At 46.9% G+C, this 19,363-nt stretch overlaps 1 protein-coding gene across 3 annotated transcripts in view; it reads left to right on the top strand.

Annotated features, from left to right (window-relative positions):
• The window catches only part of STAC3 (SH3 and cysteine rich domain 3), a 238,144-nt gene extending 219,624 nt beyond the window's left edge, over positions 1–18,520 (top strand). For all 3 annotated transcript variants that reach the window (XM_069653571.1, XM_069653573.1, XM_069653572.1), the window contains one exon: positions 7,959–18,520. In XM_069653571.1, coding sequence (XP_069509672.1) covers positions 7,959–8,060 — 102 coding nt within the window. In that variant the 3' untranslated portion in view covers positions 8,061–18,520. The remainder of the gene's footprint in view (positions 1–7,958) is intronic.
• Positions 18,521–19,363: the final 843 nt, after the last annotated feature.

The raw sequence follows: 19,363 nt of genomic DNA, 5'->3' as shown, positions 1-19,363 counted from the left end.
CATTTGAGATCATGTGCGCAGTGGGTGTTTTAGTTCTGAGAGAACTTTGCGCTGATAGCTTGCTGTCCCAGGGTTTCTGTTTGGGGTTAGTCTTTCCAGGATCCCTGGCAGGCGATGTTCCTTTTGCATCAATGAAACAGGAAGGTTATTGGGGCGCGTATGATGCCATGGAATGGATTAGTGGGATTTGTGGGATCTCTTCCGCACCTCAATCATCGACAACCAACCTTCCATTCCTCCCTGCGAATCTCTCCTTGTTAAACTATCCCTCTCCCCGTCGCTCTCACACAGCTTCCTAATAATCTACAGGCCCCTTGGCTATGATAGACAATTCGCAAACAACCTCTGCAACGCTATTGCCACCCTTCAACTAAACCATCCTAACCTCACCCTTCTTGGAGACTTCAACATATGGCTCGACATCCCCACCAACCCTGTGACACCGTCTCTGGTTGACGGTTAGACGCAATTAACCTCCAACCCCACATAAGTGGCTCGACTCACTATAATGGTCACACTCTTGATGCCATCTTTAGCTCCAACACCCAGATTCATCTAAACCCCCCCCCACCCCTATCATCTGGTCCGATCATTTCATTCTCTCTTTCACCATTCGCTATTAGCATCCCATGTTAGATTTTTTAGAGTATGGGTTTATTATTATTATTTTTGTGAAGATTCTTCAGTTTCGCGTTTTATGAAATATTTGAACGGCTATATTTGGAAACAACGATTTTTCTTCTCTGCCACTTTCAGGATTCAATCCATCTTTGAATTAATTTCTAAACCATCCTGACTTTGTTCGGTTGACCAGGATTTTTCCTACCCGAGGGATTCCCTTCTCTCGAGTGGGTTTAATCCACCGACACTGACTTAGAACTATTTGGGGACGATGGTGATCATTCCCCAGCTTGTGATCTGGCAGCAAGCTCTTAGCAGGCCTATTGGGAAATTAGTATTTTCTTCACATTATGCACTTTATTCGTGTTGTATAGTTGTATGTTCTATATTTACATTTACTCTTATTCATGTATGAGCTCTGACTTATTTAATAATCATTTTAATGTTTCTAATTAAATAAAGGAAAACAGATTTTTTATAAATGCGTTTGTGAATTATGTGCAGTGATCTGAGGAGTTTATGGAGGGACCGCTCCCGACTGCTGGTGGGATTGTGCTTCTTTCAGTAGACTTATTTACATATCCGCTGGCTTAATTTTTGTGCTTTGTCCCTTGGCTATGATAGACAATTCGCAAACAACCTCTGCAACGCTATTGCCACCCTTCAACTAAACCATCCCAACCTCACCCTTCTTGGAGACTTCAACATATGGCTCTACATCCCCACCAACCCTGTGACACACTCTCTGGTTGACGGTTTAGACGCAATTAACCTCCAACCCCAGATAAGTGGCCCTACTCACTATAAAGGTCACACTCTTGATGCCATCTTTAGCTCCAACACCTGGATTCATCTAAACCCCCCCACCCCTATCATCTGGTCCGATCATTTCATTCTCTCTTTCACCATTCGCTCACCTGACCCCCTTCCCGTACTCAAATCTGAACCTCAGAATCTACGCAAATCCTGGAAAAAACTAATAATTGGCCCCGACCTAGCCTACGCACTCCTCCAGTCTCCACCACCTACCCGCCATCCCAATAAACAACTAACCCCTGACGCCTTTGATTCATGACTCAACGCATCTCTGATGTGGCTCACTACCCCATTGCAAACCATCAACCCGCCGTGGCCCCTTCCCCGGATGGTTCACTCCTGAGTTGAAGAACACTAAACAACTATATAAATACCTAGAACGCAAATGGCAGAAAGACAAAACCCAGGAGAGCAGGACCACCTTGGCGAGACACCTTTACCAGTACAAGGCCGAAATCTGGAAAGCAAAAAAGATGCACTACAACTCCCGAATCCTAAACTGCAAAAACCCAAGCAAAGAACTCCACAAAATCATCTCTGAATTCACCAAACCAGCTTGCACCACGACCGTCCCGACCCCCTCCCAATCACTGTGCGACTCACTCTCCCTCCACTTTTACACCACGGCTCTTGAAAGAACTAATACTCTAGCCATCAAACTGGCCCTCCTACATCCACCAGGAAGTACTCCTTCCATACCTGACAGCCCACCAGCTGTGATCACTATGCAACCAACATTCGATTCCTTTAGTCCAATATCACCAGAGCAATTTCTCAAACTTCTATCTGCCCGCAAACCATCTGGCTCTCCGCTCAACCCTTGCCCAGGCACAACCCTCAAAGAAATTTTCGCTTCCACCTGTGCAGGAGAACACGCAAGATCCATCATAAACGCATCCCTTTCCTCTGGTATCTTTCCCAACGCATTAAAAACGGTTCATGTCAAACCTCTAATTAAAAAAACGTCTCTCGAGCCCAAAAACTACCACCCAATCTCAAACACCAGGTTTCTTGCTAAACTCATTGATCGAACCACCTATTCCCAACTAAATGCCTTTGTTGAAGCCAACAACCTCCTAGACCCTGCACAATCAGGTTTCATAGCCCGTCACGGAACTGAAACCACGCTAACCTCAATCTGGGATGACCTTAAAATGACGGCAGACTCTGCGGGATGCGCCGCACTAATCCTTCTCGGCCTATCCGCCGCCTTTGACACAATCAATCACTCAATCCTCCTAGACCGCCTCCACTCCCTAGGAATTCCTGGAACCACTCTTAAATGGATAGCTTCATTCCTCAAAGATAGGTACCAAATAATGATACTCTCCATCTATACTTCCCAAGCCCGACCAGTCGACACGGGAGTCCCACAAGGAGCATGCCTATCCGCCCTCCTGTTTAATCTCTACTTGATCACCCTCCCACCAATAGTTTGTTCACACAACATCTTGTGTTATAACTACACCGATGACACTCAACTAATTCTAAAACTCCTGAACTCAAAACCCAACCCCCGACCTGACCTGGCCGCCTGCCTCCTTGACATAGAACTCTGGATAACCCAAAGCCACCTCTTGTTAAACCCCTCCAAAACGGAAATAATGGTATGTGGCAACTCTGAACTTCTGCCGCACCCACTACCCTGGCCATCCGACATGGGCAACTCACCGACCCCCTCCAACTTAGTGAAAAATCTTGGATGCACCCTTGACTCTGACCTAACACTCTCGCGCCAAGTCAACAAAGTCCCAAAGTCCTGCCACTACCACCTTAAAACTCTTAGACGCATCTTTCCATATCTCTCCTTTCCCAACAGACTCTCTGCGGTCCAATCAATGGTTATATCAAGACTGGACTATGCAAACCCCCTATACCTTGTAGTCCACGCATACCAACTGAATAAACTCCAAAGGGCGCAAAACGCGGCAGCTAAAATGCTACTTGTGCTCGGCCCAAGAGACCACATCTCCCCAGCCTTTAAGATGCTGCACTGGCTCCCGGTAGCCTGAAGGGTTACTTTCAAAACCTTATGCATCTCACATCGAGCACTGCACAAAACCAGACTTCAATATCTTCAAGACAAGCTAAAACCCTATCACCCCCCATGCACCCTAAGATGAAGCTCAGCCGGCCTCCTAGTCATACCTAAGACAAACTCAGTCAGGTTAGGCGGATAATCATTCTCAGCCCTGGCCCCCACGCTGTGGGAACTCACTCCCACCCCCCATTCGCCTAACTGAGGACTTAACATCTTTCCGCAAACTGCTGAAAACCTGGCTCTTCCCCTAAAAACCAACCCATACCAAACTAACCCAAAGACTAACATCATCTCAGTGACACCAATCCAACAAACTACCTGATCCGAGGAATTGACAGCTAATTAACTCCTAAGATAAATGTTGTAGTTGGGTGTTGGAGTTGGTGTTGGGTGTTGGTTGACACAGGGTGTCATGTTTCCCAATTGGCACAGTTGTTAGTATTCTGGGGGTGCCATGTAGGTATTGTTGGGTTCTTATTCTTTTGTTGAGCACTTTCCTGTTTCCTAGATTTATCTTGCAGTGTCCGGGGTTTTGGTGTTCTCTGGGGGCAGTTTCTTGTCGCCAGTGATGTTACTAGTTGGTGCATTACGTGCTGGCCACACGTACATGTGGGGGTTTTGTCTGGTGGTGGTTTTGGTGTGCAATTTCTCTGATTTCAATAAAGGAAAGGAGGGAGAGGTGTTGTAGAGTGTCTTGCTAGCTGAGGGGATGACATCACTGTACATGGAATGTAGTGAGGTCAGTGTGAGTGGAGTGTTGGTGTGTTGTGATCTGAAGGGGATTCTATGCTTGGCAGTTGGAGGTATGCTGACTTGGATAGGGCATGCCAATGTCTTGTTCCTGGCAACTGAACTACAATAAACCTACTTGATAACTTACCTGCTGGTTCGGGTGTCCATCAGCTTCCAAGTTATTACAATAAACTAGAAGGACAAACAGAACTAAACGAGTAAACTAGATCCAAGCAGTGAAGTGGTTAATCAGAATAAATCATTCGAAAACAGTAAAGAGATTCAAACTCCTGAAATTACATAATGCAGGAGGAGTGAATGAAGTGAATGGTGTGGATGAAATAGTTAAAATGGATGAAGCGTATGGAACAGAGGAATGTGCTGAGTGGAAGAATGCATGAGTGGAAGAATAGATGACTATATAGTTCGAATGAATGTATACATCGAATGAATATGGAGATCGGATGAACATATAGAACGGATGATCATGTTGAGCGGATAGGGACGTAGAGTGGTTGGGTGTGCAGAACAGATGAGCGTGTAGAGCGGATGAGTGTGTAAATACAGAGAAGCGAGTAGAACAAAGGAATGCGTAGAACAGATGAATGTGTGGAACGGCTGAGCATAAACCGGATGAGTGCGAAGAACGGATGAGTATGTAGAGCAAAGAGTATGTAGACCGCATGAGTGTGTATAACAGATGAGTATGGAAGTGTGGAGAGTGTGTAGATCGCGGGAGCAGACGTATGTCCAGACCTGGCAAATGTATAAGAGCGGATGAGTGTATAGAGCGGATGAGTGCATAGAACGGATGAGTGCATAGTGCGGATGAGTGCATAGGGCGGATGAGTGCATAGGGCGGATGAGTGCGTAGGGCGGTTGAGTGCATAGAGCGGATGAGGGTATACAGCAGATAAATGTAGCGAGCAGATGAATATATAGAACAGGAATACTGCGTATTAGCGAATTACTTTAGAAGGCTGATGGATGCATGTTGCTATGGAATGCGTGGAAAGCGAGAGTGCATAAAGCGGATGAGTGTATTGATTGGATGATTGCATAGATTGGATGAGTGAGGGGAGCGGTTGAGTGAGGGGGCAGATGAGTGAAGGAAACCGATGAGTGAGGGAGCGGATGAGTAAGGGAGCGGATGAGTGAGGGAGGCGGCTCAGTGAGTGGAGCGTATGAGCGAGGAGAGCGAATGATTGAGGGTAGCGGATGAGTGTGGTGCGCGGGTGAGTGTGGTGCGCGGAGGAGTGTGGGGAGCAGATGAGTGTGGGGAGCGGATGAGTGTGGATGAGTGCGGGTGAGCGCGGATGAGTAGGGATGAGCGGACTAGTGCGGGGAGCGGAATAGTGCGGAGAGCAGATGAGTGCGGGAGCGGACAAGTGCGGGGAACAGGTGATTGCGTAGGGTGGGTGAACGCGTAGAGCAGATGAAGATGTAGCCCATGCGAGGGGATAAAGCGGACAAACGCCTAGAGCGCATGAGTTACATAGAACAGGTGAGTGCGTAGAAAGGATAAGCATGTAGAACAGATGAGTGCGGAATGCATGCAGAGCTGATGAGTACGTAGAACAGTTGAGTGCCAGAAATTGATGGATGAGCGGAGCGGGATGAATGAACTGAGCGGAATAATGTGTAGAGTGTAGGACTGCATAGAACGGACTAGTGGGTAGGACCGACAAATATATAGAGCAGACGAGTACATACGACCAAATGAATGCATATGAAAAAAGCGGTGTGTAGAAGGGATGAGGGCGTTGAGAGGTCGAGTGCATAGAGGGGTCGAGTGCGTAGAGGAGTCGAGTGCGTAGAGGAGTCGAGTGCGTCGAGGGGCGGAGTGCGTAGAGGGGCAGGTTGCATAGAGGAGCGGAGTGCGTAGAGCGGGTGAATGAACAAAACAGATGAATGCATTAGGCGTGTGATGGCATAAAATGGACAAGTGCCTAGAGCGAACGAGTGTCTAGAGTGAACGAGTGCCTAGAGCAAGCGAGATTCTAGAGTCCAATGGACGTGTTGCATAGAGTGGACGAGCTGCATAGAGCGGATCAGTACGTAGAATGAACGAGCGCAGATTGGATGCAGTATTGATGATTACCTTGAATGGACGAGTACGTAGAGCTGCTGAATGCGTATATAGTATGGTTTGAAATGCAGTGAACGGTTGATAGAACACATAACCCATCATATCACACCACCATGCTTACTCTCCCCTTTACACCACCATTCAACTAGAACGCAGAGATACTATGACACCATTCGGTATAACTGTTCTCATACCAACATCCGCCGCATACTACCCATCATTCTAAGTAAACACTGCTGGTTACACAACCCAGCCAGGCTTTTTCCTCAGGCCTAACGCAGCCACATTCGGTCTAGATAAATCCTGCCAGAACGAACACATACTCCTGATCTCTCAACCACCACACTTACTGTTAAGAAGCAGCTATTACACGAATACCGCAGCAGCTGCACACATACCCGGTGCTCACACGCACCTTTGACTCTCTATACTCTCTCTACTGATCTGAACTTCGGTTCCCAAGGGCGTTCAACCTACCAGCGCCTTCAGACCATACCAATGGTATATACGGTGCTATATAAATGCAAAATAACATAACATAACATAACATGGTATTAAAAAAATATATATAAAACGTTTCTAAAAAAAATGCAGAAAGTACAGAAAAGTCGAGAGATACTGTGATTTATTGGAAGTTTATGTAAATATTATTGGTGTTTCAAAGAAAAGAAATGGAAGTGTAATACATGCCTCTGTGTCTTCAGCAGAGTCACTACCCCCTATGCTATTCAGTTATGGGAATATGTATTAACCTGCATGCCATGTTATTAGTAATGTTTAGCCACACATATGTTTGTCTTAAAATATTAAATATATAAACTGATTTACTGTTATCGCTATTGTAATCCCTATTCTTTGAGGAAGGGTACGCTCAGGTACAACACGTTTGTCTTGGAAGCAAGACAACGCAGCACAACACAGGTTCGAATCCCGATCCCGAACGCCACCCTCTGATATTAAGCGTGTTACAAAAGAATAATTATAATAATTATTTTATAAGAAGAAATGTACCTTTGCCTCAGATGGCTCACATTATAAATGTAAGCGAAAAAAACGAATGTACTTCTTTTGTTTTTTTTGTGTGATTTTCTATGGTATCCGAAAGTTGGAACTCTTTCTAAATCTACCAATTTTGGGAAGCTGAAGTCCCTAATAGTACCAAAAAGCAGGACACGAGTTTGCTTTAACAAGTATACTTTTTAAAAATGAACAAAGCTTCTTCATTTTTCAAAAAGCAAAGTTCAATGTGAGTGGCTCCCAGAATACCACATTGCACGAAACGACCACCCTAAGAAAAGGGAAAATCCCGCAGAATACAGGCTATATTTTTTTAGATTTGTGACCACTGGTCCAGAAAAGTGTACATAACGTAATGAAACACTCCTAAACTATCATCTGATACCAACATTGTGCACTCAACCACTGTCACCCTTGCAACTCTCTCTGCGACTCTCTGTGATGAGGTTGAGATTAGGGGTGTAATTGTGTGTAGATATGGGACATACCTGCTGAAAGAATTTGAGCTCCACAGATTTTTGATGTTGACAAACCCCTGAAATGCATGATTGATACTATGTTTTCGTTGCAAAATGTGTCAGCCACGCACAGCTTTTGTGAGAGTGATGCCAACCAGTGACAGTTTTCCCTTTCTTTCAACAGATAGTGGTCCAGAAAGGTGAAGAGGTCAATGGGTATATTAAAGTGCTGACAGGCCGGAAAGTGGGACTCTTTCCTGTCGACTTCCTGGAGGAGATCATATAAGGAAATGGGATGAAGATCGGCGAATTTGAAATCCCCCTGTTCCAAAGCATTTGAGTCGCAACGGATTCCTCTGGCACGCAGAAAAGAAGTGTCCTCTGTGAACCAATCGCCATTGAGCGAGAAGCCCCATTTCATCTTGTAAGAAAAACATTGTAAAAACAAAGAAAAGACAAAAATTCCCTCAAAATAGGATTTTCTGCTGATCTCCGACTGTCAAGCGATGTCGGGGTGGAAACCTTATTGGATTATCCAGGAGTAGAGGATCTAAGGACCTTTTGTGGGGAATGCTTGAGTTTTTCACCCAACACGTGGAATCACTGTGAAATGTTGGGCTGATGTTCAACCACCTTTAGCCACTGTTACCATTGTCGCCTTCGCGAGAACCGCTCCCTATTTCATACAATAGCCTCTGTGCCCATTGTAGATGGGGCTGGGGTCTAACCTGGCAGTGGCATTCCCCTGCTATTGTTTTGTAAAATACAGAGGATACTACAAGCCCACGTGTCTGGTGAAGCCCTTATGCCAGCAAATAGAAGAGACTGTAACAGGGGGCGCTTGGATGGAAAATTCAAGACTTGTGCCTTCAGAATGAAAATCTCTTTCTCCTTCTTCAAACCCTACATACCGCTCACACCTAAAGCAGCCCAAAGATGTTTTATAAGTAACAGAAGAGAATCAGAGGACATTAATTGCTTGCGTTCCTTCGTTCTTTGATTTTGGTGGCATGCTCTCACACATTTGGCCGTTATGCTCTCCCAAAGACTCCCAGCTAGACCAAGGGGTTTGGTTTTTGGAGGGAAAAGCCAACAGAGGCGCGCGGCATGTTGAACTTGGCATCTTGTGCATAGGAGATATTGTGAGACAGCTGTCATTTTTTATGTTGCAAGGTTTCTTGGGTGATGAAGGGCAAACTTCTGCCACCTTTGGAAGGTCATCCTTGGCCATCCCCAGCATTCTGCCGCCCGGTCGGCTCTAGCCTTCAATTTGCACTTAGGTTTCGCCAGCTTGGATCAGACAAGTTATGGCCTGAAATGTGAGTACTTTGAGCATGTTTACAAAGGTTTTCTCTAACCCCCAACCCGGCCCTTCCAGCCAGATCCACGTCCAAGCAATGTTAAGAATGGATCTTGACTGGCTCCTGGAGAGGCAGCCGGAGGTCGTGAGCACTGTGGCACTTGTTTATCAACCCTGAATGTGCGTTTACCGATGTCAAGGATGAAATACTAGGGTATGGTGCCATTGAAATCCCACCTCACCTACCTGTGATTTGGGCCATACTTTTCTTTCAGAGTTTAGGTTTTTCCAAAGGATCAAGGGGGCAGTGCTGAACCGGGTTTAGACAAATGTCCTACTGTGTAATTAATGATCGTTTCTTCACCCCTTTGGACTTTGAGCAAGCATGCTTGTGAGTGGCAAAGCTTCTTCAAGTTTTAACTGTGCTATTGCCAGTGCTGTAAACGATAAAGCATTGCCTTAAATTAAAATGAAGTGTCACACCTCAGGGGAACATAGAGTTCTCCAGCACATTTAATATAGTTACTGAGTAACTCGTGCACTTCGCAAGCCCAGTGCCTTGCCAGCATGAACCGTGGCGCCTTTTTACTGGGGACGCACACTTTACGTAATGGCAGCCAATTCACTTAGTGGTTACATTTCCCCTTCCCGATCAAAGAATGCGTTTATGGAAATGAGCCTTCATATATGTCTATATTTAACACTCGGAATGTTGTGTTGTAGCTGGTGTGATTTATTTTTTAGCTATTTTTAAAGGTATCTAGTAGTAAATTGGCAGCTAACATGTCACAGCTTAATTGGTATGTTGGGAAAGCACTCTTCAAAATGGATGCTTTTTTCCGTACTTTGAGACTGGGTTACTATAACTAACCCCAGGTTACATCTTTACCGTGCAAGCTGCAAGGCAACTCCATTTAGATTGGTGTGTGGGTCTATGCTCGACTTTGCACTGAAATGCATTCAGCTTGGTAATGCTTTTGAAAGTTCTCTGCAGCAAACTAACCGTTTTCTAACTCCACAGCTGGCAGTGTTTTCTTAGAGGTCTCTCAGGAAAGGTTCGGCCATTTTGGAAGAATTCTTTATTCGTTCACTGCTGTAGAAGAGCTACTGGGAAACGAAACATTGCAAAACTGTTTACATTTTCAAACTAATAGCTTCATACACGCATTGGCAACTCCAGGTTGGTGAAACCTTTAATGGCAATGTAGCAGTTTGCCTCGTATGACCTTTTTCCCAGCTAATTTTGCATAGTGATTGGTGTCTGTGTGCTTTGATTTTGGGTTTGATTCCTCTTGAGAGAGCCCCATGCACGGGACTTATTTGAGGAATGCTTCTTTTCGACTGCGCATTACAGCAGGTTTTCTATCCCCATTTTGTTTACTTATCGTGATATTGAAATCTTTTCCCTTGGCTAGCAGGGAGCTTTCTGATCTAATATGGCAGCTAAATAGAGAGGCAACCTAGAATCCAAACCTACTGCAGATGTCACCGCAAATACTATCTGGCTATCTTGACGGCTTAACCCTTCACAGCCTAAAGTGATACAAGGCAGTCATTAACCACTTCCATTGGGCATGAGGGCCCTGATCTGACGAGCCTTTCCGTGAAGACGACAGAGCACTGATCTCATTAACCTTTCTGCAAGGGAGGCCGGCCCTGATTTCACTAACCTTTGTTTGGGAGTGGCAGGGCCTGATTTCACTAACATTTCTGTGAGGGTGGCAGGCCTTGATTTCGCTAACCTTTCTGCGAGGGTGACAGGGCCCTGATTTTGTGTGAGGATGGCAGGGCCCTGATTCCACTAACCTTTCTGTGAGGGAGGCAGGGCCCTGATTTCACTAACCTTTCTGTGAGGGAGGCAGGGCCCTGATTTCACTAACCTTTCTGTGAGGTGGAAGGCCCTGATTCCACTAATCTTTCTGTGAGAGTGGCATGCCCTGATTCCACTAACCTTTCTGTGAGGGAGGCAGGGCCCTGATTTCACTAACCTTTCTTTGGGGGTTGCAGGGCCTTGATTTCACTAACCTTTCTGCGAGGGTGACAGGGCCCTGATTTTGTGTGAGGATGGCAGGGCCCTGATTTCACTTACCTTTCTGTGAGAGTGGCATGTCCTGATTCCACTAACCTTTCTGTGAGGGAGGCAGGGCCCTGATTCCACTAACCTTTCTGTGAGGGTGGCAGTCCCTGATTTCACTAACCTTTCTTTGGGGGTTGCAGGACCTTGATTTCACTAACCTTTCTGTGAGGGTGGCAGTCCCTGATTTCACTAACCTTTCTGTGAGGGTGGCAGTCCCTGGTTTCACTAACCTTTCTTTGGGGGTGGCAGGGCCTTGATTTCACTAACCTTTCTGCGAGGGCAGCAGGGTCCTGATTCCACTAGCCTTTCCGTGAAGACGACAGAGCACTGATCTCATTAACCTTTCTGCAAGGGAGGCCGGCCCTGATTTCACTAACCTTTGTTTGGGAGTGGCAGGGCCTGATTTCACTAACATTTCTGTGAGGGTGGCAGGCCTTGATTTCGCTAACCTTTCTGCGAGGGTGACAGGGCCCTGATTTTGTGTGAGGATGGCAGGGCCCTGATTCCACTAACCTTTCTGTGAGGGAGGCAGGGCCCTGATTTCACTAACCTTTCTGTGAGGGAGGCAGGGCCCTGATTTCACTAACCTTTCTGTGAGGTGGAAGGCCCTGATTCCACTAATCTTTCTGTGAGAGTGGCATGCCCTGATTCCACTAACCTTTCTGTGAGGGAGGCAGGGCCCTGATTTCACTAACCTTTCTTTGGGGGTTGCAGGGCCTTGATTTCACTAACCTTTCTGCGAGGGTGACAGGGCCCTGATTTTGTGTGAGGATGGCAGGGCCCTGATTTCACTTACCTTTCTGTGAGAGTGGCATGTCCTGATTCCACTAACCTTTCTGTGAGGGAGGCAGGGCCCTGATTCCACTAACCTTTCTGTGAGGGTGGCAGTCCCTGATTTCACTAACCTTTCTTTGGGGGTTGCAGGACCTTGATTTCACTAACCTTTCTGTGAGGGTGGCAGTCCCTGATTTCACTAACCTTTCTGTGAGGGTGGCAGTCCCTGGTTTCACTAACCTTTCTTTGGGGGTGGCAGGGCCTTGATTTCACTAACCTTTCTGCGAGGGTGGCAGGGCATTGATTTCACTAACCTTTCTGTGAGGGTGGCAGTGCCTGATTTCACTAACCTTTCTTTGGGGGTGGCAGGGCCCTGATTTCACTAACCTTTCTGTGAGGGTGGCAGTCCCTGATTTCACTAATCTTTCTTTGGGGGTGGCAGGGCCTTGATTTCACTAACCTTTCTGTGAGGGAGGCAGGGCCCTGATTCCACTAACCTTTCTGTGAGGGTGGCAGTCCCTGATTTCACTAACCTTTCTTTGGGGGTTGCAGGGCCTTGATTTCACTAACCTTTCTGCGAGGGTGGCAGGGCCTGATTTCACTAACATTTCTGTGAGGGTGGCAGGGCCCTGATTTCACTAACCTTTCTTTGGGGGTGGCAGGGCCTTGATTTCACTAACCTTTCTGCGAGGGTGGCAGGGCCTGATTTCACTAACATTTCTGTGAGGGTGGCAGGGCCCTGATTTCACTAACCTTTCTTTGGGGGTGGCAGGGCCTTGATTTCACTAACCTTTCTGCGAAGGTGGCAGAGCCTGATTTCACTAACATTTCTGTGAGGGTGGCAGGCCTTGATTTCACTAACCTTTCTGCAATGGTGACAGGGCCCTGATTTTGTGTGAGGATGGCTGGGCCCTAATTCCACTAACCTTTCTGTGAGAGTGGCAGGGCCCTGATTTCACTAACCTTTCTGTGAGGGTGGCAGCCGCTGATTTCACTAACCTTTCTGTGAGAGTGGTAGGGCCCTGATTCCACTAACCTTTCTGTGAGAGTGGTAGGGCCCTTCTGTGAAGATATAGTTTACATCTCCTTCAGTCCAATCCAACAAGCCCTCTTCCTCTGTCTTTTGGTGGCATGTGACCGTAGTAAAGAATGTACTGTTGGCGGGTCTCGGTGTCATGTTAACGCATGACGTTGTCCCCACTTCTCCTCTTGAACTATCACAGGTGATAGTGCTGCTTACTCCAAGACTTGGGTGGTTTTCTTTTTTACTGACCTTTAATTGAGTTTTTGGTTTCCTTTTGCGACATTGTTGTTACGTCATCTTTAGATTTTCTTAAAAATGTTTGGCTTTCTTGTGTTTGAGTTGTTATTCCTCGGTGCTAAGTGTCGGGTGCATTGTGTGGTGCAGGCTCCATTGGTTCATTGAGTGTGTTGTTGCAATGCGCTCTCGGAACACAGAGACCTTGCCATAGTACCAAAGGCAGTTCCAAGATGGTGGCGACCCATCAGGCATGGCTGTGTCTCTGGAGAGCTCCTGAAGCTGGAAAAGGGGTTGAAATGCGGCCACTGTGACGAGCATGCTGTAGCTGTCTAGCCCGGATGCATTTTCTTTGCTTTGACAGTAGGTGAGTCACTAGCCCCCTCAAGCTACCCCCGCCCCTTCTAAAGACACAGGCTGGCCTTTGATATGAGCGTGCACCTCGGATCTGAGGCTATAGCCTTCATCTCTTGGCCCCATTGCTTCCAGCCAGGCCGCAGCGCCCTCTCTGGCCTGTCTGCCTAATGCACCCTGCCCATGAATGGGAAGGAAGGGAGAGTAAAGAACACCCACGGGCTTGCTTGAGACCTCCAGGACATCACTTTCAGCTGGTCGTGCCCATCATCTCGGTCTTTTCTTCATCAGTGCTTTGAGGCAGACAGACAACAATAAAAGCACTCTATAAGCAATATTATGACATAACATTCGTTTGCCTCCTCTCTCTGGCCCCCTTCTTCTTCTCCCCTTTCCTGCTTCCTCTATGCTGCGCAGCCAGCATAGCATACAATTTCTTCCTCAGCCCTATGCATGAGAGGTAACTCAACTGGGGTGCTGTTTAGGTGCAGCCAGCATAGCATACAATTTCTTCCTCAGCCCTATGCATGAGAGGTAATTCAACTGGGGTGCTGTTTAGGTGCAACCAGCATAGCATACAATTTCTTCCTCAGCCCTATGCATGAGAGGTAACTCAACTGGGGTGCTGTTTAGGTACAGGCAGCATAGCATACTGTTTCTTCCTCGGTCCTATGCTTGAGAGGTAACTCAACCGGGATGCTGTTTAGGTGCAGGCAGCATAGCATACTGTTTCTTCCTCGGTCCTATGCTTGAAAGGTAACTCAACCGGGATGCTGTTTAGGTGCAGGCAGCATAGCATACTGTTTCTTCCTCGGTCCTATGCTTGAGAGGTAACTCAACCAGGATACTGTTTAGGTGCAGAATTCTGTCAGCTGAATGGCTTTCGTAAGGCTCACCTAAATGGGGGGCTATCTATAATGTGGCCACACGGGCATCTCCATACTCCTTTGCTAAGCATTATGCGAAAGAGACTTAATCAAGGGATGGTGCAAGATTTGGTCAAGCCACCCTCTCTGATAACTTTGCCCGAAGCCTAAGCGATGTCCTCCTTCTGAAGGTTTCATGCTTGGTGATCGTTTTCCAAAGTTTAGGAATTCATTGCAGCCGGATGCAGGAAAACCCAAGCTACGCAGTGAATCTCCGCACCCGCGCATCATCCCCTTGGCGGATATGCTTGGCCGGCTGCTGTGGATATCCAGGGCATGGCAAGCTGGATGTTGAAAGCACTTCCCCAGAATTTTAAGTAAGATGTGGCATATCAGGCTTATTCACAGTAACATTTAGTGTTGCCAAAACTGATCCAGCTGTTGGAAGGCCGGTTACTGAAAACGTTAAGCTCCAGAAATGAAGGGAGACTGATTGTCAGAGATGGCTTTTTGTATTTTTTTACGGAAAACAAAAAGAATTAGACCTGAACTCACGCCAACATTTTGCAGCACCTGGAAGGGAGATTCTCTCGGAGAAATCGGGAGAATTGAATTTCCCCATTCGAATGCAATGGGGTTCAAATTATTTTGGGAGGGAGACAGTACGTTTTTGCTAACAAAATCGGGAGTCTCCCGAAAAAATCCGGAGGGTTGTCATTAAAGTGACATTTTGAAGGAATTCAGACTTGGGAAATAAAGGACGCGCCTCTGCCACAATCCTCAATGTCGGCTGCAACAGGAAGCAGAGGGGGGTGATGTAGCTGCACCTACAAATAACATCAATAATTTCAAATTAAAAAAAATCAATTTTATTGGTTTGGGCTATTAGGTGGCGCTTTAGCACCATCTATAAGCCAAAACTATTGCATTAGAGTACAGACAGGGAGAAATGGCATATGAGGAGGGAGACACAGCTCGTAGGCGTTGTTTGGGTATTTGCCCCCCACCCCCACTGACTGCCCATGGCCATGACAATCCCTATGACCATTCACATCCAGTTCATGCCCCTCCCCCCAAAACACACCCTGCAGGGATCTCTTTGAGCTGGCTTTACTCAAGTCTTACCATTAGAACTTGCACTCCATGTGGCAGCCAGTGTTTTTTCAAAGCCGCCTTCTGAGACGTGATGACTTCATTGGAGTTATAAACGGGCTTCTGGTGTAATGAACATGGCTTAACTAGGCCTGGCTTCAGCCACTCGATTTATAAGCACTGTCCATGTCCTTCACTGTTAAAAACAAGCTTTGGCAAAGCCAACCGTTTTGGCTTCTGTATAAGTATTAGGCATTTGCCAGGCACTGCTATTGGATGCCCATGTACTTGCACCATTTTGCAGCTGCTACCATCAATGACCAGTTAGTACCACTACGGTAGTGCCTGGCAAGTCCTGAGCCAGAAGAAATATGCAGCTTTGCACAACCTGCACACGCGTGTTAGGGCTGTGCTGGGGCAGAATGCCGAGGTTGCGTCTTTGGGCAACGGAGAAGGTTTTACACCGTTCGGCAAGACGCAAAAAATGGATAATCCTCCCAGTGATGAAGTCTCTCAGACACTGTGGAGGATGGTGGCCTGGTGACGTGTTTACGTTGAACGCAAACTCCTCTCGCGCATTTGACTGACCTGTATGTGGGGCCTAGGGGTAGGAGGGAAGGTATGAGCCTGGGGGCTTTCAATAGCATGGAAAGAAGAGAGCAAACCTCTCTTAAACTACCTCAAACCAGGTTGATGTTTCGCATTGCACTTAATTATTTTGCAGACTCACTTGCGCCTATCTGTGACAGAACCGGGTTTCTCACACCTGCAAAAAGCCAATCTGCAAACGAGACACTGGGGTAGACCTCGCCCATCTATCTCCCCAAATCTATTTCTTGCTAATTAGGCACATTTGTGGTACAGGTTGGGTGAAACCTTGTGCATTTCTCACAAAGGCTGTGTGGCAGAAAGCAACATTATCCAAAATCATATTGCCTACCTCTGGTCTCTGCAATACTCTGTCCAGAAGACAAGTAACCCTAACACATATGTGCAAGCGGAGAGTGCAGGTGTGCGCATTCTCACAGGGGAACACTCCCCTCTAGGGGTGTTCTGAATACTACGTTTAGTATTCGTCCAAATATCCAATAGGGTACAACGTTCATTGATCGCCGGTTTTTTTTTCACTGAGTTTTTTGCCAAAAGATTTCGCCCTAAAAAACACATTGTTAAATGTGTTTTAGGGAGGGGGATAACGGCATATAAGGGGATGCGATGGTGGGAAGATAGAGAAGAAATAAAAGTGAAGGGGGGTTTTGGGGGTAACCCCCAAATAAAAAAAAGATATTCAGTGAGTTTTTTTGCCAAAAAAATGTCGGCAAAAAAATCAGTGAAAAGAAATCTGGTGATGAATGAACATGGAACCCCCAATAGTTGGTCCAGGTATTCGGCTGGAGCCAAATAGTTGCTTCTTTAACCAAACTTTTTCTAGAACATAAACAACTCTTCATTCCATAAAATCTGGAGAAATTCTATTAATGGCGACTCAAAGTCGAAGTTCAGTGCACCCCTACAATGTACAGCCTTAATATTTCTGAGCAAACCAAACTAAGTGGGATTCCAGTGTAAAAATGGGGGCCAACTTGGTTCTGCCTGTTTCTTGGACCTGCATGAAATACTGCAACTATGGTACTTCACTTGGGGGGGTGAATGAGGAGTGTTTCTTTTCTGCTGCACATTGGAATGGTCTCGTTCCCCTGACTGCCTTTTTATTTTTGCCCACTCTTACCATCATATCATTTGTTATTCTAGAAAGCACGTATGTATAGCAGTCCATTGGCATAACACAAAATGTGGGCCCCCCTGCAAGCCCTGCTGAGGGCTCCCCCCACCGGTGCCCCCCCGCTGGGCATGGGCAGCATGGGGACCTCTGTACCACGGATGATGAGGGCCCCCCCGTTACGCCACGGTAGCAGTCCTTTTCCATGCGTTCAAACCATGAAAACTGCGGGCAGGTTTATCTGGGCGTGGGAAAAATAGGCCCTGACCCCATGATCGGACTGTAGTCATTGGTTTTTGGGCAAACTTGGTTGTTTAAGGCTATGAAAACATGACCAACCATGTTGGATGTATGGAGGGTGTACCGTCTTCACTACCCCCAAGCCAGCCACGACGCATAGAAAATACACGTGTTGCCATTCGCGGTCCAAGTTTATGGGTTCTGTTGGCCGATCCAAGAGTCATTCGTCCCTGTATGTCCTGCTTGGGGGATTGCTCGCATTTTTGGGGAATCCCTAGGGAAGGATGGGTAGCAGTTTTTAAGCTGGTTGTCAGGGCAGTAGATTATATGAGCACTGCTGTTCCCCAAATGTCCAGAGGAAGCCATTGCTGTCCAGTTTCCATTGCTGTAGGCCTCATTTACATTAAGGACGGTGCATGGTTCAAGATGGAGGCTCGGGCTGTTACATGGATATTAAGTGGACCCCTACCCTGCCCTTAGGCCACTGTGACAAAGCTTTGGGGAGCTCATCAGCACCCCTATAATAGGAAAATGTGCCGCCCCTGGACCAGGATCGGCTGCAGCTACTTTAGGTCAAGTCCCTATACGCGGGCTTTGAAGGAGTGCAGGGAATAGAAGGGGAACATGTTTACAAATGTATATGTATTTTTATAATCTAGGCCACTGATATGTTCTGGTGTGCGCAGCACTCCCCCCAAAGAGCTGGGTAGAAATATTCCTGATCGCAGCGGAATGATACTTTGAAACCAGAAGCTGCTTGCAAGGGAAACTTGAGAAATTGTATTTTTCTGTATTTTTGCGGTATTGCTGGACTCTGCGGCCTCTGGCAGTGCTGAGGTCCGCAGCTTCCGGTTTCATTGTGTCATCGAGGGTGGTGTTCCAGCTTCAGTATGGTGGGGCTTTTGGTGACACCTAGCGGTTGTCGGGAAGGTGGCAGAGCAGGAATTTCAGTGCCTGTTCCTGGGCAGCGTTGCCAAGCTCTCATGCCAAATGACTCTCATGTGATGTTTGCATTGTGACACGATATTTGTTTTGACCAATAAAACTAAATGAACTGAAAACCTCCTACGCATCCCGTGCTTTATTCCTGAACCAAAATAGACTGCTGCGGGGTGCCTCGATGTATTGCAGGGGGCCAGAAAGCGATTTTGACATGTTGGACGCCTTTTTGAATTTTGCAGCTACTCCAGGGACAGTTGTTTTGGGGGCTGAGAGGCGGTATTTCCCTCACTCCACACATCACTGCCTCCTGCGCTTCAGTAGAGTCACCCACACTCTGGACATTCTGCATACTCCTGAAATGGAGCCTGATTCATTCCTCACATGACGAATACGATATGCTTCTTCTATCAGTGCCACTCGTTTCTCGCACAGTGAGATTTAGGCATCTCAATGGAGTCCACAACATGAATGAAGCCCTCAAGTTTGGCCTACCTGCCCCAGAGTCTTATTACTCCACTACTTGAGGCGACCAATTGGCGCCTGTGAGTGTTACGCCTGAGTTAGGGTATGACGTGAGAATGACGCATCGACTGAGACTTTGATGCAACAAATAGGGTGGCCAACTTTTTGATATCCTTTTGCTGAACACTTGCCCACAAGGCAGTGGTGACTTCACAGCATCATTCAAGTTTGGCCCGCCCCATTTGTAATTTAAATTTGTTAATGGCTCTTAACACCTGGCTTAATTGCAATGCAAATGGTTTGTCCTGGGGAGGTGATGGTCACGTTTTTTAACTTCAAACATGACCATCACGACCCCAGTAACAAAGAATCAGCATTAGAATGAAGGCAGGTGTCAGAGCATTAGCAGCTCGACCTGCAGGCTCTAAAGGAGCCGGGGCCGCGGAGCCGCCCAGAGAAAGAAAGCAGCAGGTGGCAGCGCCGGGGCCGTGGAGCCGCCCAGAG

The sequence above is a fragment of the Ambystoma mexicanum genome, chromosome 3q, assembly GCF_040938575.1.
Source record: "Ambystoma mexicanum isolate Mex_15411 chromosome 3q, UKY_AmexF1_1, whole genome shotgun sequence".
Taxonomy (NCBI): domain Eukaryota; kingdom Metazoa; phylum Chordata; class Amphibia; order Caudata; family Ambystomatidae; genus Ambystoma; species Ambystoma mexicanum.
The sequence above is the reverse complement of the archived record's forward strand: the minus strand, read 5'-3'. Positions and strand labels throughout refer to the sequence as shown.